The sequence below is a fragment of the Eschscholzia californica genome, unplaced genomic scaffold, assembly GCF_041429995.1.
Source record: "Eschscholzia californica isolate CP2 unplaced genomic scaffold, dmEscCali1.0.p SCAF_2, whole genome shotgun sequence".
Lineage (NCBI taxonomy): Eukaryota > Viridiplantae > Streptophyta > Magnoliopsida > Ranunculales > Papaveraceae > Eschscholzia > Eschscholzia californica.
In genome coordinates this window covers 61991290-62012154 of record NW_028238309.1, presented here as the reverse complement: position 1 = coordinate 62012154, position 20865 = coordinate 61991290, and the positions used below count along the sequence as shown (strand labels likewise).

General features: G+C 34.7%; 3 protein-coding genes across 3 annotated transcripts; all 3 read left to right on the top strand.

Moving 5' to 3' along the window:
- The first annotated feature begins 8507 nt into the window (after positions 1-8507).
- Positions 8508-9903, top strand: LOC147560000 (ethylene-responsive transcription factor ERF062-like). The gene has a single exon (XM_086657948.1). It carries the CDS (start codon positions 8552-8554, stop codon positions 9797-9799), a length of 1248 nt encoding a protein of 415 aa, XP_086514074.1. The 5' UTR covers positions 8508-8551; the 3' UTR covers positions 9800-9903.
- A 550-nt stretch (positions 9904-10453) lies between these two features.
- On the top strand, positions 10454-12422 carry LOC147559999 (uncharacterized). The gene is made up of 2 exons (XM_086657947.1): positions 10454-10697; positions 11782-12422. The coding sequence occupies exons 1-2, from the start codon at positions 10586-10588 to the stop codon at positions 12303-12305; spliced, it is 636 nt and encodes a 211-aa protein (XP_086514073.1). The 5' UTR covers positions 10454-10585; the 3' UTR covers positions 12306-12422.
- Positions 12423-15167: 2745 nt separating this feature from the next.
- PAP15 (purple acid phosphatase 15) lies at positions 15168-19929 on the top strand. Its single transcript, XM_086661989.1, has 7 exons — positions 15168-16013; positions 16405-16596; positions 16711-17044; positions 17146-17363; positions 18089-18279; positions 18641-18925; positions 19343-19929. Exons 1-7 carry the CDS (start codon positions 15746-15748, stop codon positions 19499-19501), a joined length of 1647 nt encoding a protein of 548 aa, XP_086518115.1. The 5' UTR covers positions 15168-15745; the 3' UTR covers positions 19502-19929.
- Positions 19930-20865: the final 936 nt, after the last annotated feature.

Below are 20865 nucleotides of genomic sequence, written 5' to 3'. Positions count from 1 at the left end.
TATACATGCTAGTTAGTTTCTAGCATATTATGTATATTTTGATGAAAGTATTGAGGTTTTGATTTGGTGTAATGATATTAGCTTTGTGATGATGGAGATTGTGAGTGAGAAGGTACTGCCGGGTAGTGAGTTTGATTGATGTCTTAGAAATTTTGAAGAACTTGTGATTGATTAGAAACCATTTCAGGGTGATTAAAGGGTTTTTCGTCTAAGTTTATGTTGATGAGCCCATTGTGATGTCCGAAGCCTTAGCAGTTATTAGTATTGTCCCTGCTTTAGAAACCGAGGCCCAAGTCCAGCAAGTACGGGGTTTTGTTCTCGACAGAGGCTCCACGAGCCCACCCAAAAGGCTTCCTCACTTACTAAGCTTGAGCATACACCTATAGTCCCACATCCATTCATTTGGATCTTCTTGAGTTGAGTCACTTCTCATTTGGGTCTATATAGCTTACAATTATGGACTTCTTTTTTGTACCCCTAGAAGTACTTTTGATTGGTTGCTCAAAGCTTGTCGCGTTGATATCTTTAATTTGCACCGAAAACGCGCGGATTTTTCGACTTTCCTAGTTGATTGAATCAAAGCTAATAAACTTTCTCTTAGAAATCATAAGTTATAGTGTGATTTATCGAGTTATTATTGGTTTTGTACTGAAAATGGGCGGGGTTTCTTTCATTCGGTTGTGGGTAATCACATAGGATTAGGGCTATTGACAATTCTAGTAGCTGTAGTCAATTGTGCGTACTCCATCCATTCTTGTGTAAATGTGTTTACCCGATCACATTTTACTTGGTCGGTAACATATATGCTATTGTTTCTATTTGGGGACTCCTTTAAACGTTACTTAGAACTTGAAGGGAAAATAGAAAGTGAAGGAGAAATCCATTCTTGTGTGAATGTGTTTACCCGATCACATTTTACTTGGTCGGTAACATATATGTTATTGTGGGCACTCCTTTAAACGTGAAGGAGAACTCTATCTTTATCATCTACAAGTATGAACGATACCAGTAGGATTACCAAAAAATGCAGAATAATACTGTAGAAACCTATGTGGTGAATTTAGTCAATTTACTATCCAAACCCACGAAACGTTTGTTTTGCAAACTGACTAATGGATCGATTATGATAGTATCATGTGTATCTGAAATGTCTTTAGGTAAGAAGCATTTCGTTTGTTCTCTTGTAGGTTATAGAAAGAAACCGATTTGCCTTTGTTTTTGAACATCAGAGACCAGAAAGCTAAGTGAGAGGGGCCTCCTCTGGCGTAGTAACGGGGACTGGTGGATACCACCTTTGCTTCTGCTGAGAACCCTCTCTTCGCACCCCAAAGTAGTAATAAGTGTTCACGATAGTCCTTGGATACCTTTATTTTTTTGTACTTAGAGAGGGGAAACTATTTAACTGTTTTTTTTCACTTTTATTGTGTCTATGAAGACCACTACTCAGTCTAAATTCCGTTTATGGACTACCCGTTTTTCTTCTTCTTTTACGGATAATGCTAGTAGGTTTGTCTATGTAAAAAACCAATGTATCATTTGAACTACCTCCATAGTCTATAACTAGTCTTTTTCTTGAAAGCGTCAGTTCAACTCTCGACCATCTTTAGCAATCAATATGTCCTTCATGGAAAATGCTAGCTTCATGCCCATCAAGCGGTTGCACCTTAGGTATCTCCATCCTTTGAAATACATGTTACCTAAGGATGCACGTTTGGAGACCTTGATCCTAAAGGAATGGGGAAGTACTCTAATTCGCATCATACTGTCTTATGTTGTGTTCTGCAACAAGAGAAACCATGTGATATGCTCTTTCACATGTGTAAGCTCGACCCTAGGAGTTTTGCCCTGGGTAGCTCAGTTCATACGGAAGTTGGCAGAAAATAGCCGTCCCAAGTGCATATAAGATGTGCATAAGCAACCAATGACAGCCTATCTCCTAATTGTTCATTATGCCTTTAGACCATTTCCACAGAGAAATATCGATATTTTCTATGGTCCATATTGGATTGTGATGAAGCATATATCATAGTCTTGGCCCGTGCCGTTCTACATGGTTACGCTGTCACCAAAACACAGTTTGGAGGAGGGTGCATCATACATGTATCTTTTTCTATATTCTCCGCCTATAATTTCATTGGGGAATTTTGAATTGCAGTGCCTTGGCGAAAAGGTACTGGTAACTAAGAATATGATCTGTATTGATCCAAATTATTTTGAGTCTGATAATTACAAATCAAACATGGTGCCAAAGCTAGGTCCGGTGGCCAAGAGTTCATAGGCTGAATGCCATACATACTCCACATCAAGAGTTCATAGGCTGAATGCCATACATACTCCACATCAAGAGTTCATAGGCTGAATGCCATACATACTCCACATTGGCCAACAAAAACACACGGTAGATTAGTGAAGGGGTTTGCACACATTGGTAAATGATACTCACTAATTAAACATGCCATCTCTACTCATTCTCAACTAGCTTTCATACGATTGAGACGGACTTTGCACTACTCTTAATTATTTGACCAAAATAAGAGTATCTACTACCTAGTACCTACCCGAAAAAGAAAAGCCAAAGTTGTATACATTAACCACATATAAGTTTATATTCTTAACAAATATTATATTAATTTGTGTAAGTTGGATTAGGTCAAAGAATAGCATGCTCTCAATTAAGTAATTCATGGTCATGATTTCCAAGGAGGAGAGAAAGAGAGAGATAAGTACAGAGTGGAAGATAAGAACTTAAAAGTTGTTTTAAGTGGGGAGGTGATATGTTGACATGTTAAGTAACAGTCTGGATGATAAGATAGGTGAAGTGTTAATTTTGTTGGTGCATGAAGTCTCTAGAGAGAAGAATGAGAAAATAGATAATATGTGTCTTCATGTTGATATGGATCAAACTAAACATGTAGTTTAAAAGCTTTATTCATGGAGAAGACGTGCAATCCACTTCTCCATTTCCATCTTCAACATATGTTTCCTATTTGCATGTACCAATTTTACATCCATCATTGACTTTTAAAAATTCTTTAGGTGGGAGAAGTACTATTGATAAGAAAAATGATATAAGCGAGAGACTATAAAAGTAGATCTATCTCTGATCTAAATAAGAATCGATCATCCATTGAGAGTTAAAAGAATCACTAAAAGAAAGAGATGAGTCTGGGATGGTCCGACAAGATAAATTTCCAACCACCACTACAATCTCTCTTTCAATTAAATTTACACGAAACAATGTTACTTGATCTGACAAAAAGTGTCAGGGATGGTCCGACAAGATAAATTTCCTATGTCTTCTCCATTAATAAAACTAATTCAAATACGAAAAATGAAAAACAGACAATACCTAACAAAACAAACCATCCTGAACATACTAGATGGTCAGCATACTTAAAAGTGATAAGCACTTATTAAGTGTAATCAATTATAGGTTATGAGAAAACACCCTTTAACCTCGTGTTACTGCAAAGGGAGTTGTTATAATTAGGTTAATGATGTAATATTATTTATGTGTGTTTGTCATATCTTGAACTATTAAACAAGCTTATCCAACATAAGTAACATTTGTAAAGGGGAATGAATGCTGTCACCTGGGTCATATAGCTAGCTAGGTTTTATATATGCCTAGACTCTAGGCTAGCATTCATATATACTAGTATTAAGATAATGTTTGATAAGCATTAAATATATGAACCAAAGACAAAATGATGACTTGAGGAAGAGGAAGAAAGAATGTTACTTAATTCGGTGGAACTTGGAAGTACATAATATCAAGAAATTATTCACAATACAAGGATTGGGCATCGTGCTTATCGTATTTGAATTAGGATATTGATACGACAGTATAATGTGGTAGTATTAGATTTCATCGTTACTTTTTTACTTTAAATCTATATCACAAAACACAACAGTTATGACTACGACAAAATAAATGGTCCTACACCCTGAATAGGACAATCATATATGTGGGCATTTGAGTAGTACTATGATACTATCCCAACTCTTGAATCTGTCCTCTGGCAAGATCATGCATACGCAACTGTATAATATGTACAACACATCTTGTCATGCCGGAAGCACGGGATATACCTGTCAACCATTACATGATACAAAAGGCGAAGAATTAATTAAAGTATTTCTATTAATCCAATGGTAAACATCAACAAAGTTTATAAACAAAACATCCAAGTTTGTCTAAGTTTCCATGTTGAGCAATTGTTAGTGTAATAGCTTTAAATCTCTTGATTAATGGGAGCCAAAACTTTGAACTTTTACCTACCCTAACTGTTGTCTGTTGATGATTTAATTATTACAAATTAATTAAATCAAATGATAAGGAGCTAAAAGTAATAACATTCTAATACAATTAATTAATTTAATCAAACCATAAGTGGATGATAATTCCATTTTAATTAGATATATTTATATAAGATAAAAGTTAATACGCATGCTGATGAAATGTTGGTGGAGATCATGATGAGTTGCTGATGAGGTGATGGACAAGTATAACCTAGTTTTCACAAGATAAGTTTTTTTTTTCTTAAACTTTGTGGGGTATTGATTTCAATCCCTTTTCCGAAATTAGATTTTTTTTGTTCCTTTTACATGATTGATGTTTAAGTTTTATCCACTACATTTTTTTTTTTTTTTGGGAAAAGCTCAATCGTGCTTCCCAAGTGAAGATGTTATAGTTAAAATTACCCTATACACGATTTTTAAGGGTAGTTACTATTACAGTATTTCAGGCAACCTTGAAGGGAGCTCATACTTCCCCTCAAGATGGAGCCATGGAGCTAGTAATCTTTTGAAGGTCTGGTTCTTAGCTTTGGTTAGGACATCCCTATCTTTAGAGATGCTATTGCCTTTAACAAAATAGGATAGTGTCATGACAATTTGAGGCAGTGTGGTGATAGAATGTCCTTCCTGTCTCCTAGTCAGGGTGACGTGATTGGACAAGATTTAGATCCTACCCAGCCACATCAAGTAACTAGGATTCAACCGGAGAATGTTGAAGGTTAATTGTCACATTTCATTCTCAAGTAGTATCATCTTTTAAACTGACTCCACTAGTTATTGGTATATATGAACAAACATAAATTAAACGATTTTGGGTTGGGTTGGGTTTTTATTGCTATTGTTTGAGCATCTGAGTTTGTAAAGTAGATAAGTTTTACAGAATCATTTCTTTGTAAGTTGGGTTTGAAGTAGAGTTGGGCTCAGTAGGCTCTAAATTGGTACTAGAGCTAGTGTCTCATAGATGGATCCGTCTTTGGTAACTTTACCCCTGACGTTGAAGAGAGGTATTAATTAGAAAGTCCTTTCTTTGTTAGCCGTTGTTGAAGGAAAGTTAGCTTCAGTAAGTCTAACGGTTTCTTTCGTGTTAATCATCAATCTTTTTATTATAGAACATACACATACAATACTAGATTTGAGATAATCTGACGAATACGTATAAGGTTTGATGTTGAAAAAGTGATGTAGAGGAATTGGCCGAGAAATACATGGATGAAATAAAAGCGGCCAAATTCAAAGGTGACAGACTAAAACGGCCAAAACCGAAGCTACGGGTGTCGGAGTTGGACGAAATTTTGAGGGATGGTGTGAAATAGCGTTCCGGTCATTCGTTGTCGCTTTGCCACAACGGGCCCACTTTGAGGGGCAAATTCCATCGTTTAGGGCCTCAAAACGGACTTTTACTAGTTTTTTTCTATTTTTGGAATTATTATCAGTTTAGGATTACTACTATTCTAGTATTTTATTTTATTAGGAGTTGCTATTGGAGTTTGACCAAGATTAGGAAACCCTAGGTCTATATAAAGAGAGCTTAGAAGTTGTTTCAGGCATTCATTCAATCAATAAAATTCAGTATTTTAGTATTCTTGTTATCAATTTCGGTTCTATAGTCTTTAGACGGAGTTCTAAGACTTTTTCTGAGTTTTAAAAGTTTTAGACGGAGTTCTAATTCTTTTCGGAATTTTCCGTTGCGTCAGAAAGAGAGCATGAAATATCCAAATAAACCCTTCCTAGCAACGTAACGCTGATCTTTAATTTGTTGATTCTTTGATGGGAATCTTGATTTAGCTTATAAAGACAAGTTTTTGATTGGACAACCAAAAAAAGGTTTTACTATAGTTTGTAGTGAAGAACTAACTTATGAAAAATGATCAGTGGATACATTTTTTGCATTAAAGATAGAATAGGTGGTGTAAAAGTAAAGTGATCAGATTTAAGTGACTATGGAATATTTCAACATTCATTTCCCACTTTTCTTCCTTTTTATTCTGCTTTTCTTTTTATCTCTTTCTCTCATGTGTTTTTTGATTCCTCATGAGCTTAAATTTGCATCTTAATCATGACAAGGTTACATGTTACCATTTTTGGACTCATCTTGAAAAAAAGAAGGAAAATAGATACTTAATAAGAAGGAAATAAGGTGAAAGCAAATTTTACTTCCTCAACTTCAATAATTATCGACATTGTCTATATTTTCGAAGTATTATATCTAACAAATACAAGGGTTATCCTTTTGGTGAAAGTTTTGCAACTCTATATGTAAAACCTCGACTACGCTTGCTAAAGCCCAAGCATTTATCCAACGCTCTCCCAAGTGACGTGGGAGAGCTATAACACTAAAACGTAACTTACATATCTTTATTATATTATTTTGAATATCAACCGTTCACGAAAGGAAAATGCACGAGTCACTAGAAACTTAAAACAGTTTGTACTTTAATTGTAAGCCAAGTCAGTTCCACGTTTAGTCATGTCATTGTAATACATCACCAATTCATTTTGTTTGATTTAAAAGCAGCATTGAAGCATTTTATGTTAGTGCAATTCTTTCATAAGCTTAGAAAACCAAAACATATAATTGTAAGTTCATAAAAGAGAAAAAGAAAGTGTCATATAAAATACAAAAAGGGCAAATATATTTGATGAAACATGGCCTTTTGTCTATTTGTCCCTTGCTAATCATAGATCAGTCAGTAATAAAAAAATATGGGTACATCTTAGAATCCTTCATGTGCTTCTCTCTAATTAAAAATTAACATTTACATATATATAGTTAGGAATTTCATAAACCAAATGTATCGGCAAATGTCATTGATATCATCTCTACTGTAGAAACCTCAAGTCTGAGTCCACAGGTACCCCAAGTCTTAGCAGTTATCGATATTGTTTCTGTTTCAGTCTTTCAGACACCTCAAACTCAAGTCCACGGGTACGAAGTTTTGTTCTTACCGAAGGCCAACCACGAGCCCCACTGAAAAGGCCTCAACACTTATTAAGCTTAAACATTTACAGTCCAGACTCCGAACACTTTCGTCAGGAATGTGGGACTATCACAAGAGCTAACCCAAAAACTAAGAATGAAAGATAAATTCATGGGCTATTAGATCGAGACTTATTTTTCATGGCTAAGATACGTTGTTGGTGGTTAGTGTTGGGCCTCTCTCAATCTAAAAGTTAGCTCAGGAGTCAATCGCACTTGTGAACTGACTAAGTGCTCCTTCTATAATTAATGAGGCGTGTTGGCTGGTCTTAAACTTCTCTCACCCTAAAAATTTCAAACTTTTCCTCATACTTATGAATTGATCACGCGCTCACAACCCACTTGAGATTATCACAACATTTTGAAACCCTAATTAACGATTATTACTTAGTTATGATGGTAAAGGGCTTACGGTAGAAGAACGACTCCACCGGTCCAACCAAAGGGCAAGGGCGATTAACTTAATAAGTTAATAACAAAACAAGCTTGTTAGGTGGTCCTAATCAAAGCTTAACGTTTTGATCATCAACTTAAACCGTATTTTTTCTTAATACAGATTTAAAATGTTATCACTAATAATAAAAAAGGGTTATCATCAATGCAACTAGTTCTTAATTAATGTAAACATATTATTGATTAATCTCTAATTAAATCTTTAATTAAATTTCAATATTATATATATTTAACTAAATGAAAATTCCTTATTCAAAAGTCAATTTCAATATTCAATTCAAAACTAAATAAAGTTGAAATAACAACAAATAAACAAAAACAAAAGAAAGTTAGGACATGTGAGATGTTCAAGCAAAACACATGACCACTAGAAAAAAATATTGGAAAGAAAACAATCTTACACCTCTTACACCACATAAAGCATTAAAGGTCTTAATTTGAGGCTTATTCCAGTCTTTGTCCTTCTTATGAAGATAATTATATAATCAAATAAATTATCATCTATGATGAGCTGTCAATATCTCATTGGTTCTTGATTTCTAAACATCCATTAATTGGCATAACCCTTAGAAGGGATGACTCCACTTTTACTAATTAAAGAAAGACACCCTTTGGTTAATTGATTTATAAATATTTAATTAGGTTAATCTTAATTAGAATAAATTAATATTTATATTCTTCTAATTAAACTATTCTAATAAACTTAAATATTTATACTACAAGTTGCTTCCTTCTTTCCCTATCACCTAGTCCTTTCTACCAATTATTTTCTTTTCTTTGTCTCTCTAGTTTTTACTTTACTCATAGATCCATCAACTAGTAATGGAAGATCAATTTCATGACATTATTCAATCATCATATTTACATGGAAATGATTCAACTCGAATTTTCGCAAATTCGATATTATGGAGTGCCATTGCAGAAGGATCATCTTCATTTAAATCGAAAGATCATACGACGTTTTCAAGTTTGATTTCTAGCCCCCTGTCAATGGCGGTCGAAGATCATGAATCAAGTACTAATTGTTCAACAACTTTGAGCAACAATGCTGTTGATTTCATCACAGAATTTAGTAAAATTTCAACTACATTCAATAATAGTAGTCCTTTTGATTCTATTTCAAGTAATTCTACCTTGAATCTAAGCTACGATCGTCGAACATCTGATTTAATTCCTCTAGATTTTATACAAATGTTTCCTGATTATGAAACAAGCAATCAAACCCATGTTTCTCAAGCTCCTACTAATTCATCTTCTTCATCTTCATCTCCTTCTAAAGATTCGAAAATTCCAAATTTAAATCTTCTTTTACAAGAACCCATACCTAGAGAAACTGAGCTAGTAAAACCCATCTCATCTCCAATATCGTCGGTGTCTAAAAATCACCATTTGGGACTTGATCAATATCTCCAAATGGAACAAAAATGCACGAAAAGTCCTTCCAGTAGTTGCCATAGTGCAACTAAAACACAACCAATGAAGTACACAGGAAGAAGATTATTGAGTAGTACTAGTACATTTTCGTCTACACAAGCTAAGCTATTTAGAGGAGTAAGACAAAGGCATTGGGGGAAATGGGTAGCTGAGATAAGGTTACCTCGGAATCGAACAAGGGTTTGGTTAGGAACGTTCGATACAGCTGAAGACGCGGCTTTTGCTTACGATACAGCAGCTTATAAACTAAGAGGGGAATATGCACAATTGAACTTTCCTGATTTAAAACATCAATTAGTCAATGCTAAAGGAAGCACAATTGCTCTTTTAGAAGCTAAATTACAAGCTATTTGTGAAGGTATTGAGAAGAAACCAACAACGACCATTAATCCCATTAACAAGAATAAGTTGAAACCCATGAAAGAATCATCAAACCCATTAACAAGAAAAGAATTTTCATTTGATTTGGAAAGCAAATCATCAATTGGGTCATCACCATTTTCTGATATTATTAAGAAGAATTGTTCTTATGCTAATGCTAGTCATGATCAAGTCTTACCATTTGACACTGAAACTGTTCCATTAAGTAAAATGCCTTCTTTGGACATGGATATGATTTGGGATTCACTTCCATGAGAATTGTCAATTTTTCTATTCCCTTCCTCCGAAAATGTACTATTACTGTTATTTTTATCAGTTTTAATGCCCTCATTGATTAATTTTGAATTTTATTTGGGAGTCTGTCTGGTTTTTATTTGTTTAGTAGCATTATTTTTTTTTTCAATTAAGTTCCATTTAGGGAGCTTTTGCAGTTCTTTTAACATGGGTATTTGTGATTTTAATAACCCTATTCAGCCCTACAACATGTGGACAAAAATAACAAAAGAAGGCAAAATTTTCACATGACATCACTAATTTGACCTTCTTGGACCATTAGGCGAATCGGCTATTAGAATTGAAGTCCTTTAGCTCAACCAAAGCAAAGAGTTCCCTTTCTATTATTATCTTTTTTGCTATACAAATTCTTCTTCTTTTTTTCCTAATCTTCCTTAAAAATTAGAAGGTTGGGTCACTAGTTCTATAGTTAGCACAATGGCAAGCTAGGAATCAACACCCATTAGTTTAGCTCTTAATATATATATATATATATGAAAAACAAACAAAAGCTAAGACTAGAGTTAATCCCATCCCATCTAGGAGGTGATTAACCTTACATAACAAAGAATATTTGGAGAGAGAAGTAATCAAATCCCAATAGAAGAAAAAAGGTATATGTATGAAAACCCTAATTGTATCTTGCACCCCACCTCTTGTGATTGGAATATCATTTACATATAGAAAAAAAAAAAGACATCCAATATAAAAGCCTCTTATTTGCTCAAATGTTAGACAGAGACAATAATTTCATATCTAGTATTATCTATGGATTCAAAGGTTGGTGGAGCAACAAATTCAGAACGTTTTTATGAAGAGTTCCACCCATTGGCTCATTGGGTTAAGGAAGAAGATAATACTCTTGAGCTTCACCTTCATGGTACATATACCTTCTCTCTTCTTTTTAATGACATATATTGGATGTAAAATGCCTACCCAAACTCATATTTTTTTTGGAGAAATGAAATTTAGATAGGTCGCAATTGAATTATATGTAGATTTAAGTAGGAAAGAACTTTTATTATGTTAATTTTGAAGAATAAGTTGGAGATTTTGTTGGTGCAAAGGAACGTTCTAAAGACGCAATGTGGCTTACAATACATGATTCACTTATTATTTCGGTTGTGGGGGAGAGCCTTCAGCCAAAAGGAAGGCGCTTAGAGCAACTCCAATGTGGGGCTCGGGCTCCCAATTTTGGGAGCCCCGGGGCTTTTCACAACTCCAACGTTGGGCTCCCAAGAGGGGCTCCCAAATCTAAAATATGCACATGTGTGGTGTATGTGTGTGAGGGTTGTGTTTTAATTTTCAACTATAAATTATTAATTTCAAATATAAAATTGAAATTTAATATTATGTTAGAGAGAGAAGGAATTTTGAAAAGATGAAAAAAAATTAAAAAAAGAAAAAAAATTAGAGAAATGATTGGAAAAACAAATTTAAAACAATTTATATTTTTTGAAAAAAAATTTAGTTTAAAATAAAATTTTAAAAAAATTAAAAAAAAACTAAATAAGTGGGGTGGATCCCCTTTTTAGGGGATCCACCCCAAATATGGCCGTTGGGAGACCCCCAACGGCCATATTTGGGGCTGGGAGCCCCCCAGCCCGGGCTCCCAGCCCCGGGGCTCCCGGGTTGGAGGGATGGGGCTGGGGGCTGGGGCTCCCAAATTCAAATTGGGAGCCCCAGCCCCCAATACGTTGGAGCTACTCTTAGAACTTCCCGGCTTAGTAAAACTTTGCGACAGGATGTTCTTTATGTACCTAAGATTTGGCTACAGACATCCCCAAACACCTTCGGCTTTGATTCAAATAAGTCAGCCAGGCCTTCCACTTGGGCTAATGAATGCTTCACTTTGGTTGCTCATTCTGCCATGAAACTTGAAGATGTGCCCCATATGTGTACTCAAATGTGATCTTACTCTGCTTATTTACCATTGATGCCTTCTTTTTTTCCCTTTTCCGCAGATTTCAAAAAGGAACAACTAAGAGTTCAATTTAACAGTGGTGGAAACATGAAGATAAGTGGAGAACAACCCTTAGAAGGTATAAAATGGCGTCGTTTTATGGTGGAATTTCGAATTCCTAAGAACGTTTTCGTCCAAGCAATTCAAGCCAAGTTTGTCAATGGTGTACTTTACGTTAAACTACCAAAATCAATCACTCGTACGATTGTTAAACAACAAGATCAACAAAAACAAACACAAACACAAACAAACCAAGAACTTGATAAAACAACTCCAAAATTAGTTGATAAACAATCTACATTATCAACTACCATAGGGACAAATATTGGTAATACTGTTTTTGAAAATAAAAGAGACGATCATGAAGATCACCAAGGAGATGAATCTGAAGAAGCTATTAGAACTACTGAAGAAAATGAGGAAAATGGTGAGATTTTCAGGCCAGAGATTATTAAGATAAGTATTGTAGTAATGGCAATTAGTTTTATAGTAGCTCTTTGGGCTTATTATGCTGCAAGCCTTTGAGAAAAGGGTAATAATACATACTGTTTATTATGGTTCATGTTATATATTGTCATTATATCGGGTTCGGCCCGTCGATGGGGATAATTTCATAATTCAACTTCTAATTTCTATTTCAAAGTTAATCTAGAACTTGCAAACTGAAATAAAAATCCTAATTCTTTGCTATTAAATAACATCTATAATATTTTCAACAAAAAAAATATCATCTAATGTAGGGGAAGTGCCCTACAAATAGATAAAGACCATATGGGCCCCCACTAAAAGAAGGATTGTCTTGAATGGTCTTTTGGATATTGGAACTTTGTAAGGGGGTCGATATTTTATTTTCTCTCTCTAAATCTTTAATGATCACGTTTGTCAGCCGAGATTCAATCGAGATAGTAGCCTAGTAAAGAGTAAAATCTCGGATTCTATTCCAACTTCGAACCTAAATGTTTTGAAAGAGAGGACAGAGCAAGATTTTTGACACAACAATTGTCAAAGATAACACAACTTTATTTTGAATAATACTTCGAGTAACAAAATATCCGGTAGATGTGTAACTTATGGGAGTTTCATTCTATTAAAATCTTAAATGTTGATGTAAAATTTTGATGTAATCTACTGTAGAGATAAGTCGTGTCTTTTTTTTCCTATATCTTTTTTTCAGTAATACTTGAACATATTTTTGTTACAACAACGTTTATCTGTATACAACCCGTCCCAATTAGAGTTTGAAAATATTAAGTGTTTTTGTCTGTTGGCGCATAGCTATATCTCAAGATTTATAGGGTGGGAAAAATCCCTAGAGATAATCTAACTTTGTCAATATATACAATAATGCAAAGTGCCCATAATTTTATGCAATTTTGTTGACATCAATCACTTTCCTATCCATCCCACAGGAATGGGTCTTCAACAAAAAAAAAAAAAAAAAAAAAAAAAAATCCCACAGGAATGGGACTTTCTTATGGTGCTTTGAGCTTTTTTTTTTTTTGATGAGAAGGTGCTTTGAACTTTGAAAAGTAAAATAGAAATAATGAATAAAATGTTATGGGTTATTTGTCATTCAAAGATTTAAGAGGCATCACATTTATGGCACTTGACTATTCACTAACTACTGAAATGGACATGACTTATTAATCCTCCATGAAACTAAAGCATAACAAAAATGGTTTCTTTAACGGCCCACTCACTCACATCTCTCTCTCACTTTATTAGTGCAAATTCTCATGTTTTTTTTCTACTTTTATGTGGTAGAATAAGCAAAAGTAGAAACTCCCAGTTCTAACAAATGCTACTTTAACAACAAAAATGATGCTTTGCAACAAACAAAAAACACAACAATTATGCTATGTCCGGCAGGTGCGCCCGCACACCAGGGGGCACAGTCGTTGAAGTTGTAGGCAAAGTGATTTGTTACGAGAAGAATTTGAAAACTACTCCCTCAAAGTGTGGGCAATTACAAATTACTCTCAGAACAAATCAACTTTACCTACCACGTCAACAACTATGTCCGGCTGGCGCGCCAACCATCCAACCGGGATTTCGGGCATAGCATCTCACTTTAACAAAGGGACAAGAGCTTCTTATGGGACAGTTCAGTTATGGAGCTCTTACCTTAACTTGGATGTTCTAATTTTTTAATTTCCAAAGGTGAAAATATTGTAAATGAATAACAACTTTTGAGAATTACTAAAATCAGGAGAACTAATTATTTTTAACAAAGATAGTCTATTCACAAAAGTTATAATTTTTTTTTAATAATTCTTCATTTTACATGGTCTTTCGATCTTAATGTAGTTTAAGAGCGTTTCTAGGTCGACTTGATGATTTGTGATAGTCTAAATCACAAAGATCGTTTTTAATGTATACTTGGACTCTCATATCAACCGTCACAAACCAATATATCAACTTACAAATATTCTCAGAAAACGCATATTATTCTAAAGCATACAACTATAATACTGCCTACCAATTTTAGTACTATTAGAAACCAAAACGAACCATATTTCATGTTACACCCACATGAAAACAAATTTTATCCAACTTTTTCGCCCTTCTCTTTTTTATCCTAAAGTTATTTTTTTTTTGTTGAAATAGCTTTCATTAATTAAACCACAGAGTTATTAGAGTTATTACAATACTTATCAACAAGCATAAAAGGTACATGTTTCCAAACTTTACTAGAATTCTTCTTTCGCGCCCGTTTAGCTAAAGTGTCTGCACTGGAGTTGAGATTCCTCCTTGTGTATTGAAATTTCACCTCTTCAAAATCTTTCCTTATTTCCTTGATTCTCCGAACATGTATTAGTGATTGCCAGTGTAGCGAGTGCCTTTTATTTCTGAGATGTTTGACAAGATTCATGTTGTCGCTTTCAATTATTATCTTCTTGTGGTTGTTGGCTTTAGCCCATTCCAAACCGAATAAATCCGCCATTGCTTCTCCTTCTTCACTGTTTCTGGCTCTGGATGATTTCACATTTGCTTCTATGAATTTCGATTCTGCATTATGGACAATAAAACTAATTCCAATATTGGATGTTAGATTGATAAAGGATGCGTCTACATTCATCTTAATATAATTTTTCGGTGGGGGCTACTATTTTTCATTAGGATTTTGCATTTTTACCTTGTTGATGTTGTTGATTTTAGGAAAATTTTCAATCAGTTTTATGATTTTATCGAGATCATTGATTTCATGCTGGAAAAAGTGATCACATCTCACTTTCAATAAAATCCATAATATAGTCGAAAAGTGTATATTATTCACAGTATAGCTAAGATGAGTATTTTCTTCCCACGTGAAGATCCAGTCAGTGATAGACGTAATATTAGCCGAAATGATATTGTATTTAAACCATACATTCTTCGCCAATTCACAATGTAATAAAGCGTGATCTATAGATTCAGTTTCCGTGTAATTTGGGCAAATAAAATTATTATTGATATATTTTCCTATTCTTTCTCTAACTGGTAGCACTTTGTTACAAATTTTCCATATGAACATCTTTATCCGGGGAACAGCGAGAGAGACCAAATGAAGTTCCAGTTGTGATTATTAGTATTTGCATCGCTATTATTATTGCTGAGGTATTTATACATGGAAGCCACTGTAAATTTACCCGATTTAGTTAGCTTCCACTTAATCTGATCTTTACCTGCACTGTAAGTTACTTAAATAATGCTTCTCTCACAATCCAAACATCAAACTCAACATTGATCTATAATATAAATAGACAACAACTTCAGACTGTCTGTCCCTCAGAATTATTCACCACTTATTTAGACAACAAACTTTCAATTCTCTCACACACACCCCCAGAATAATTTTCGAATACACCCGCGAATATTCCTTTCATACTCTTAACCTTCACCCCCTTCTTCCTTTCTCTCTCTCTCTATCTATACATATAAAATTCTTTCTCTCTCTAAAACCTTTCCAAAAAAGAATTGTTCTAATGGCATTATCATCTTCATCATCAAAGTGGGTTTTGATGATTTTTTTACTTTTTGATTTCTTCGTGATTAATGGTGGTATTCCAACGACCCTAGATGGACCATTCAAACCAGTTACAATTTCTGTTCCTGATGATTTTCGTGGACATGCTATTGATTTACCTGAAACCGATCCTCTTGTTCAAAGAACTGTTAAGGGTTTTCACCCTGAACAGATTTCTGTAACTCTTTCCTCTTCTTATGATTCCGTTTGGATCTCTTGGATTACAGGTATATTCATTCAAACCCTCTTTCTCTCTCTCTAGAAGTTATTCTTTTTTAGGATTCTTTTCGGGTAATTTTGATTGATTCTTCGATTTTAGTTCGAAATTTTATCAACCCATGTTCATAATTTTTATCTAATGAGGAATGAGGAATTTCCTGTTCAAAGTTGTAATTTTTTTCTTAAATGACCTTGCTTTTGAATGATTAACAATTATCTAATTATGATGGATGAAGCAAGAATGGATACTTTTTCGATTATTCTGAGCATATTTAGTTCTATAAGGATATACTGGTTTTGAATTTGGACAAAAATTTCATTTCTTGTCGAAATGGTAATGATTTTGATGAAGTTGTGTTGAAAACTTATAAACATATTATGGGTTTTATAAAATTGCAGGGGAATTTCAAATTGGGGATGATATAAAGCCGTTAAACCCTAAATCCGTAGCGAGTGTTGTTCGTTACGGAACACTAAGATATCCATTACTTCATGAAGCAACTGGTCATTCTCTTGTTTATAGCCAACTATATCCTTATGAAGGTTTACAGAATTATACGTCGGGTATTATACACCATGTTCGACTCACAGGTACATTTAGTTTATCTTACTTAAACATATTTGTCGTATCGGTAATCTTTATCATATGCCCTTTATGTTTAGTTGAATGAGAAAATTTAACTATGATAATATGTCTTTGGATAGGATTGAAGCCTAGCACAAAATATTATTATCGTTGTGGAGATCCTTCTATCCCGGCCATGAGTGCTCATCTTCATTTCAAGACAATGCCAGTTTCCAGTCCTAGGAGCTACCCTAAAAGAATTGCAATCGTTGGAGATTTGGGTCTCACGTATAACACAACGTCCACTATCAATCACGTAAAAAGTAACGACCCTGATCTTCTTCTATTAGTTGGCGACGTAACTTATGCAAATCTTTATCTTACCAATGGAACTGGTTCGGATTGCTATTCGTGCTCATTTTCGGATACTCCTATCCATGAAACCTATCAACCTCGTTGGGATTACTGGGGGAGGTAAATAATATGAACATAGTTGCATTTTGGTTGCTTTGTGTGCTTGTGGAAAAACCTCGTTTTTTCTCTAGGTCTCATAACCATTGGCATGTTTCTCACAGGTTTATGCAGCCTCTGATATCGAAAGTTCCAATAATGGTAGTAGAAGGGAATCATGAGATAGAGGCACAAGCTGAAAATAAGACATTTGCAGCTTATAGTTCTCGATTTGCATTTCCGAATAAGGAAAGTGGATCTTCATCCACTTTTTATTATTCGTTCAATGCAGGAGGAATACACTTTATAATGCTTGGTGCCTACATTTCCTACTCCAAAACAGGTAATATTGGGCTCACGTGGTCCCTTTTCTTCAACATCTAGCATTAATTAATATACAGAGATTAGTATCTCTCAGTCTCTCACATCCTATGATCCTATTGCCTATCTTTGTTTAGCTGGTATATTACCCATTTGATATTGGATATACCCTAAAAGGAATGTTGGAGGTCCTATATAGTTTACCTTAAAACTCTACCCCTCCCGTACACCGTATTTCCAATTATGTGTACCCTTTTTGGCACTTAAATGGTCCAGTAGTCTTTTCTTGAAATGGAATTGTTTCAGCATATTTGCATCTGTTACGTATACATCATACATCATAGTGTCTACTGTCTACAGAAAGAGTTCAAAACATCCTTCCGACCAAATATAGCGTATTGATACCCATATCAGTGTCGTATGCATTCAGAGTAACTTGGGTCCTATCCCTATTTTACAGTTAAAACACAGAGATATAAAAGTCTTAAGTCTAAAGCTCCGTAATTATGTCTAGTTACGATTCGTCCTCGATGAGAAAAAAAAATGTCACCAAGTTTCATGTATTACTGATTTTGCATGTGTGTATATTGTATAATTTATATACAACGGGTATTCTCGAATACTGTAAACAAACTCATATGCTTGCTTACTTTTTCCTTCCCATTACTGTATTCAAATACTCAATAAATTCATGGATGAAATTAATCTTTCTTAAAGTGAATGAAATGGTGTAATTTTCGTTAACAGGGGAGCAGTACAAGTGGCTTGAAAGAGATTTGGCTAATGTGGACAGATCAGTAACTCCATGGTTGGTAGCTACTTGGCATGCTCCTTGGTACACTACCTACAAATCACATTATAGAGAAGTGGAGTGTATGAGGGTGGCCATGGAAGATCTGCTCTACTCATATGGTGTTGACATTGTTTTCAATGGACATGTAAGTTGAAAAGTCCATAAAACGAATTTATGATACAATTTTCTCTTTTAGGACTGAACAAAGTTATATAACAAGATCTCGAAACTGGAAACCAGGAATCGTATTGTTATATCGATTTGGCAGTACAAAGATTCCATTTGACTATGAGACCAAGACGAATCAACTTTTACTCAAGGATAGAAGTGTCTAGATTACTTTTTCTAACAGTAATAAACTTATCGAATTATTTTGTCCGACACGTAATCCTGCTATATCATACTCTTTGTAGAGTTATATTGTAGATGTTGCAGGACTTGTATTGCGAGTTATCTATATATGCTTGGTTCATGATTATTTGCTTTCTGGTCCCTATAATGATCAGGTTCATGCTTATGAAAGATCAAATCGAGTTTATAACTACACATTAGACCCATGTGGTCCGGTGCATATTACAATTGGAGATGGAGGAAATAGAGAGAAAATGGCGATTAAACATGCTGATGAACCCGGTAATTGTCCAGATCCAGAAAAAACACCAGATGAATACATGGGTGGCTTCTGTGCATTTGATTTCACATCAGGGCCAGCTGCAGGCAAGTTCTGTTGGGACAGACAACCTGATTACAGTGCTTATAGAGAAGCTAGCTTCGGCCACGGGATCCTAGAGGTACTCTCTCTAATTCTCACTGGAGGAACTAATAATCTTGTAGAATTCAATGTGATGAGTTAGGATTCATTTCCATACAAAGAAACTAGGTTTCGGCCATGCTTTCGAGGCCGTCCAATTTACACGTGAGAATAGTCTCACATTGGGAATGAACACTCCAACAACCAAGAATATAATGTCTAGGTCCTCTCCACTCATTGGCAATTGGTTTAGAGTTGGACGACTACAAACTTAACACAACATTTTAAACAAATTCCATTTGTCTACAATCGAAAAGTCTCAACTTTTTTCCGGAGGACTATCAATATAACGATATGGCTAATCTGTGCCAAAAGAATAAGTCCTAGCGTTGTGTCTTGTGCTACAAATACGTGTTTTACGACACTAAAACGAGTTTAAACTGTCTGTGAAATGTAGATGAAGAATGAAACACATGCCTTGTGGACATGGCACCGGAACCAGGATTTGTACAATAATGCTGGAGATCAGATTTACATAGTGAGGGAACCCGATCGATGCCCAGTTAAACCAAAGGTGATTAAATCTCAGACTGTACATCGCCTATATGCAAGCTGATGGAATCATTTGGAAGTCTTAGAAAATCAATGGTTATCAGCTCGTAACCATGGTTAAAGTATTTGATGTTTGGCTCTCAAATACATTGATGTACCATTAACAGCCTAGTAGTAGTCGATAGAGAAGGGTTTTCGGAAACTCATTTAGTAGTTTATAAATTAAGAAGAACAACAAGATATAGTGAGTGAGATTGATGAAAAGATCAAAAAAATCATTGTAGAGCTTGTATACAAAAGTAGCAGCATATGTATGTGTCTGTAATGTGAGAGAAAGGAGTACAAGTATACAATAATTTCTCTTATATATTTTTTGTACTTGTGCTTAGAAGGGACATGAACATCTTCTAGGTTTTATTTTTCTTTTGTCTGAATCGCTAAAAATCTGTATTGGTTGAACCGAATTGGCTGAATTGTTTTACAAGTTACAAATGTCTTTGATTCTTCTAATCTAAAATATTATTTGGGCACCTATACCTTACACTTAACTGAATGAAACCTCTTTCTTTTTCTCGCTTCGCTTTTCAGACTAAACCAAAGTTCTGACCAGGGGGGTGGCGGCCGGTTATGTTGATAATCTTGCAGGAAGAAAGAGATCAATACACCAGTTTTAGATCTTCACTTAAAAAAGAGAATCTTATTCAGACATTCAGTTAGTCTATGTAAAGTTTAGTTAAAGATCATATTGAACTTTTCATATTTGAGTAGATTCAAGCTCTCAAATGAAAGAGGAATTTAGGGTGTACTTTTCAAAGTGGATTTGCTTTTGAAATGTTTGAGATTTTGTATTTTTGATGGTAAGCGCATTTGTTGTAGGAGATAACTAAGCGATGGAGATTAGATGTGTATTTGTTTTTTAATACGTTATGGATTTTGGACACTTTGCTAGTTATCGGTGGTGCATTGTCTATTTTTTTCACATTTTGGTTTTGCTGTTCACCTCTTGCCTCTAGTGAGAGAGAGAGGGATAAAAGAAGGGGAAGGTGCTCGGTGCTCGGTGCTCGGTCCTAGCAGCGACCGTAGTGGTGACGAAGAAGACGAAAAAGATGAGTATTATTCATATTTCCGTATATCCGCTTCTACTATTTTTCTTGTCATATTTCCGCCATACTATTTTGACAAAACACTCCCGACCTATTTTGATGTGATTTTATTAACCTAAATAATAAGCTGATTAAACGACAATAAACGTGTATAATGTAGAACAAAATGTGATGCCGACCCCATGAAGTTGGGAAGTTGCAGACTAAGTTCAAAAATACAAAAAAGTGAAAAATATCTTTTTTGCTTCTAAAATAATGAATGATATAATGAGAGCTGAATGAGAACGACGTAGAGTATGTGAAAAGGTTGAAAAGGCTAGTTTCA

What these genes read in the sequence shown, in the direction of transcription:
- LOC147560000 (XM_086657948.1), top strand. Translation starts at nt 8,552, where the DNA reads ATGGAAGATCAATTTCATGACATTATTCAATCATCATATTTACATGGA.
- LOC147559999 (XM_086657947.1), top strand. Translation starts at nt 10,586, where the DNA reads ATGGATTCAAAGGTTGGTGGAGCAACAAATTCAGAACGTTTTTATGAA. An exon ending in TCTTGAGCTTCACCTTCATG is followed by an intron (nt 10,698 to 11,781) that starts GTACATATACCT and finishes CCTTTTCCGCAG; the next exon opens with ATTTCAAAAAGGAACAACTA.
- PAP15 (XM_086661989.1), top strand. Translation starts at nt 15,746, where the DNA reads ATGGCATTATCATCTTCATCATCAAAGTGGGTTTTGATGATTTTTTTA. An exon ending in ACATTGTTTTCAATGGACAT is followed by an intron (nt 18,280 to 18,640) that starts GTAAGTTGAAAA and finishes TATAATGATCAG; the next exon opens with GTTCATGCTTATGAAAGATC. An exon ending in TCGGCCACGGGATCCTAGAG is followed by an intron (nt 18,926 to 19,342) that starts GTACTCTCTCTA and finishes TGTGAAATGTAG; the next exon opens with ATGAAGAATGAAACACATGC.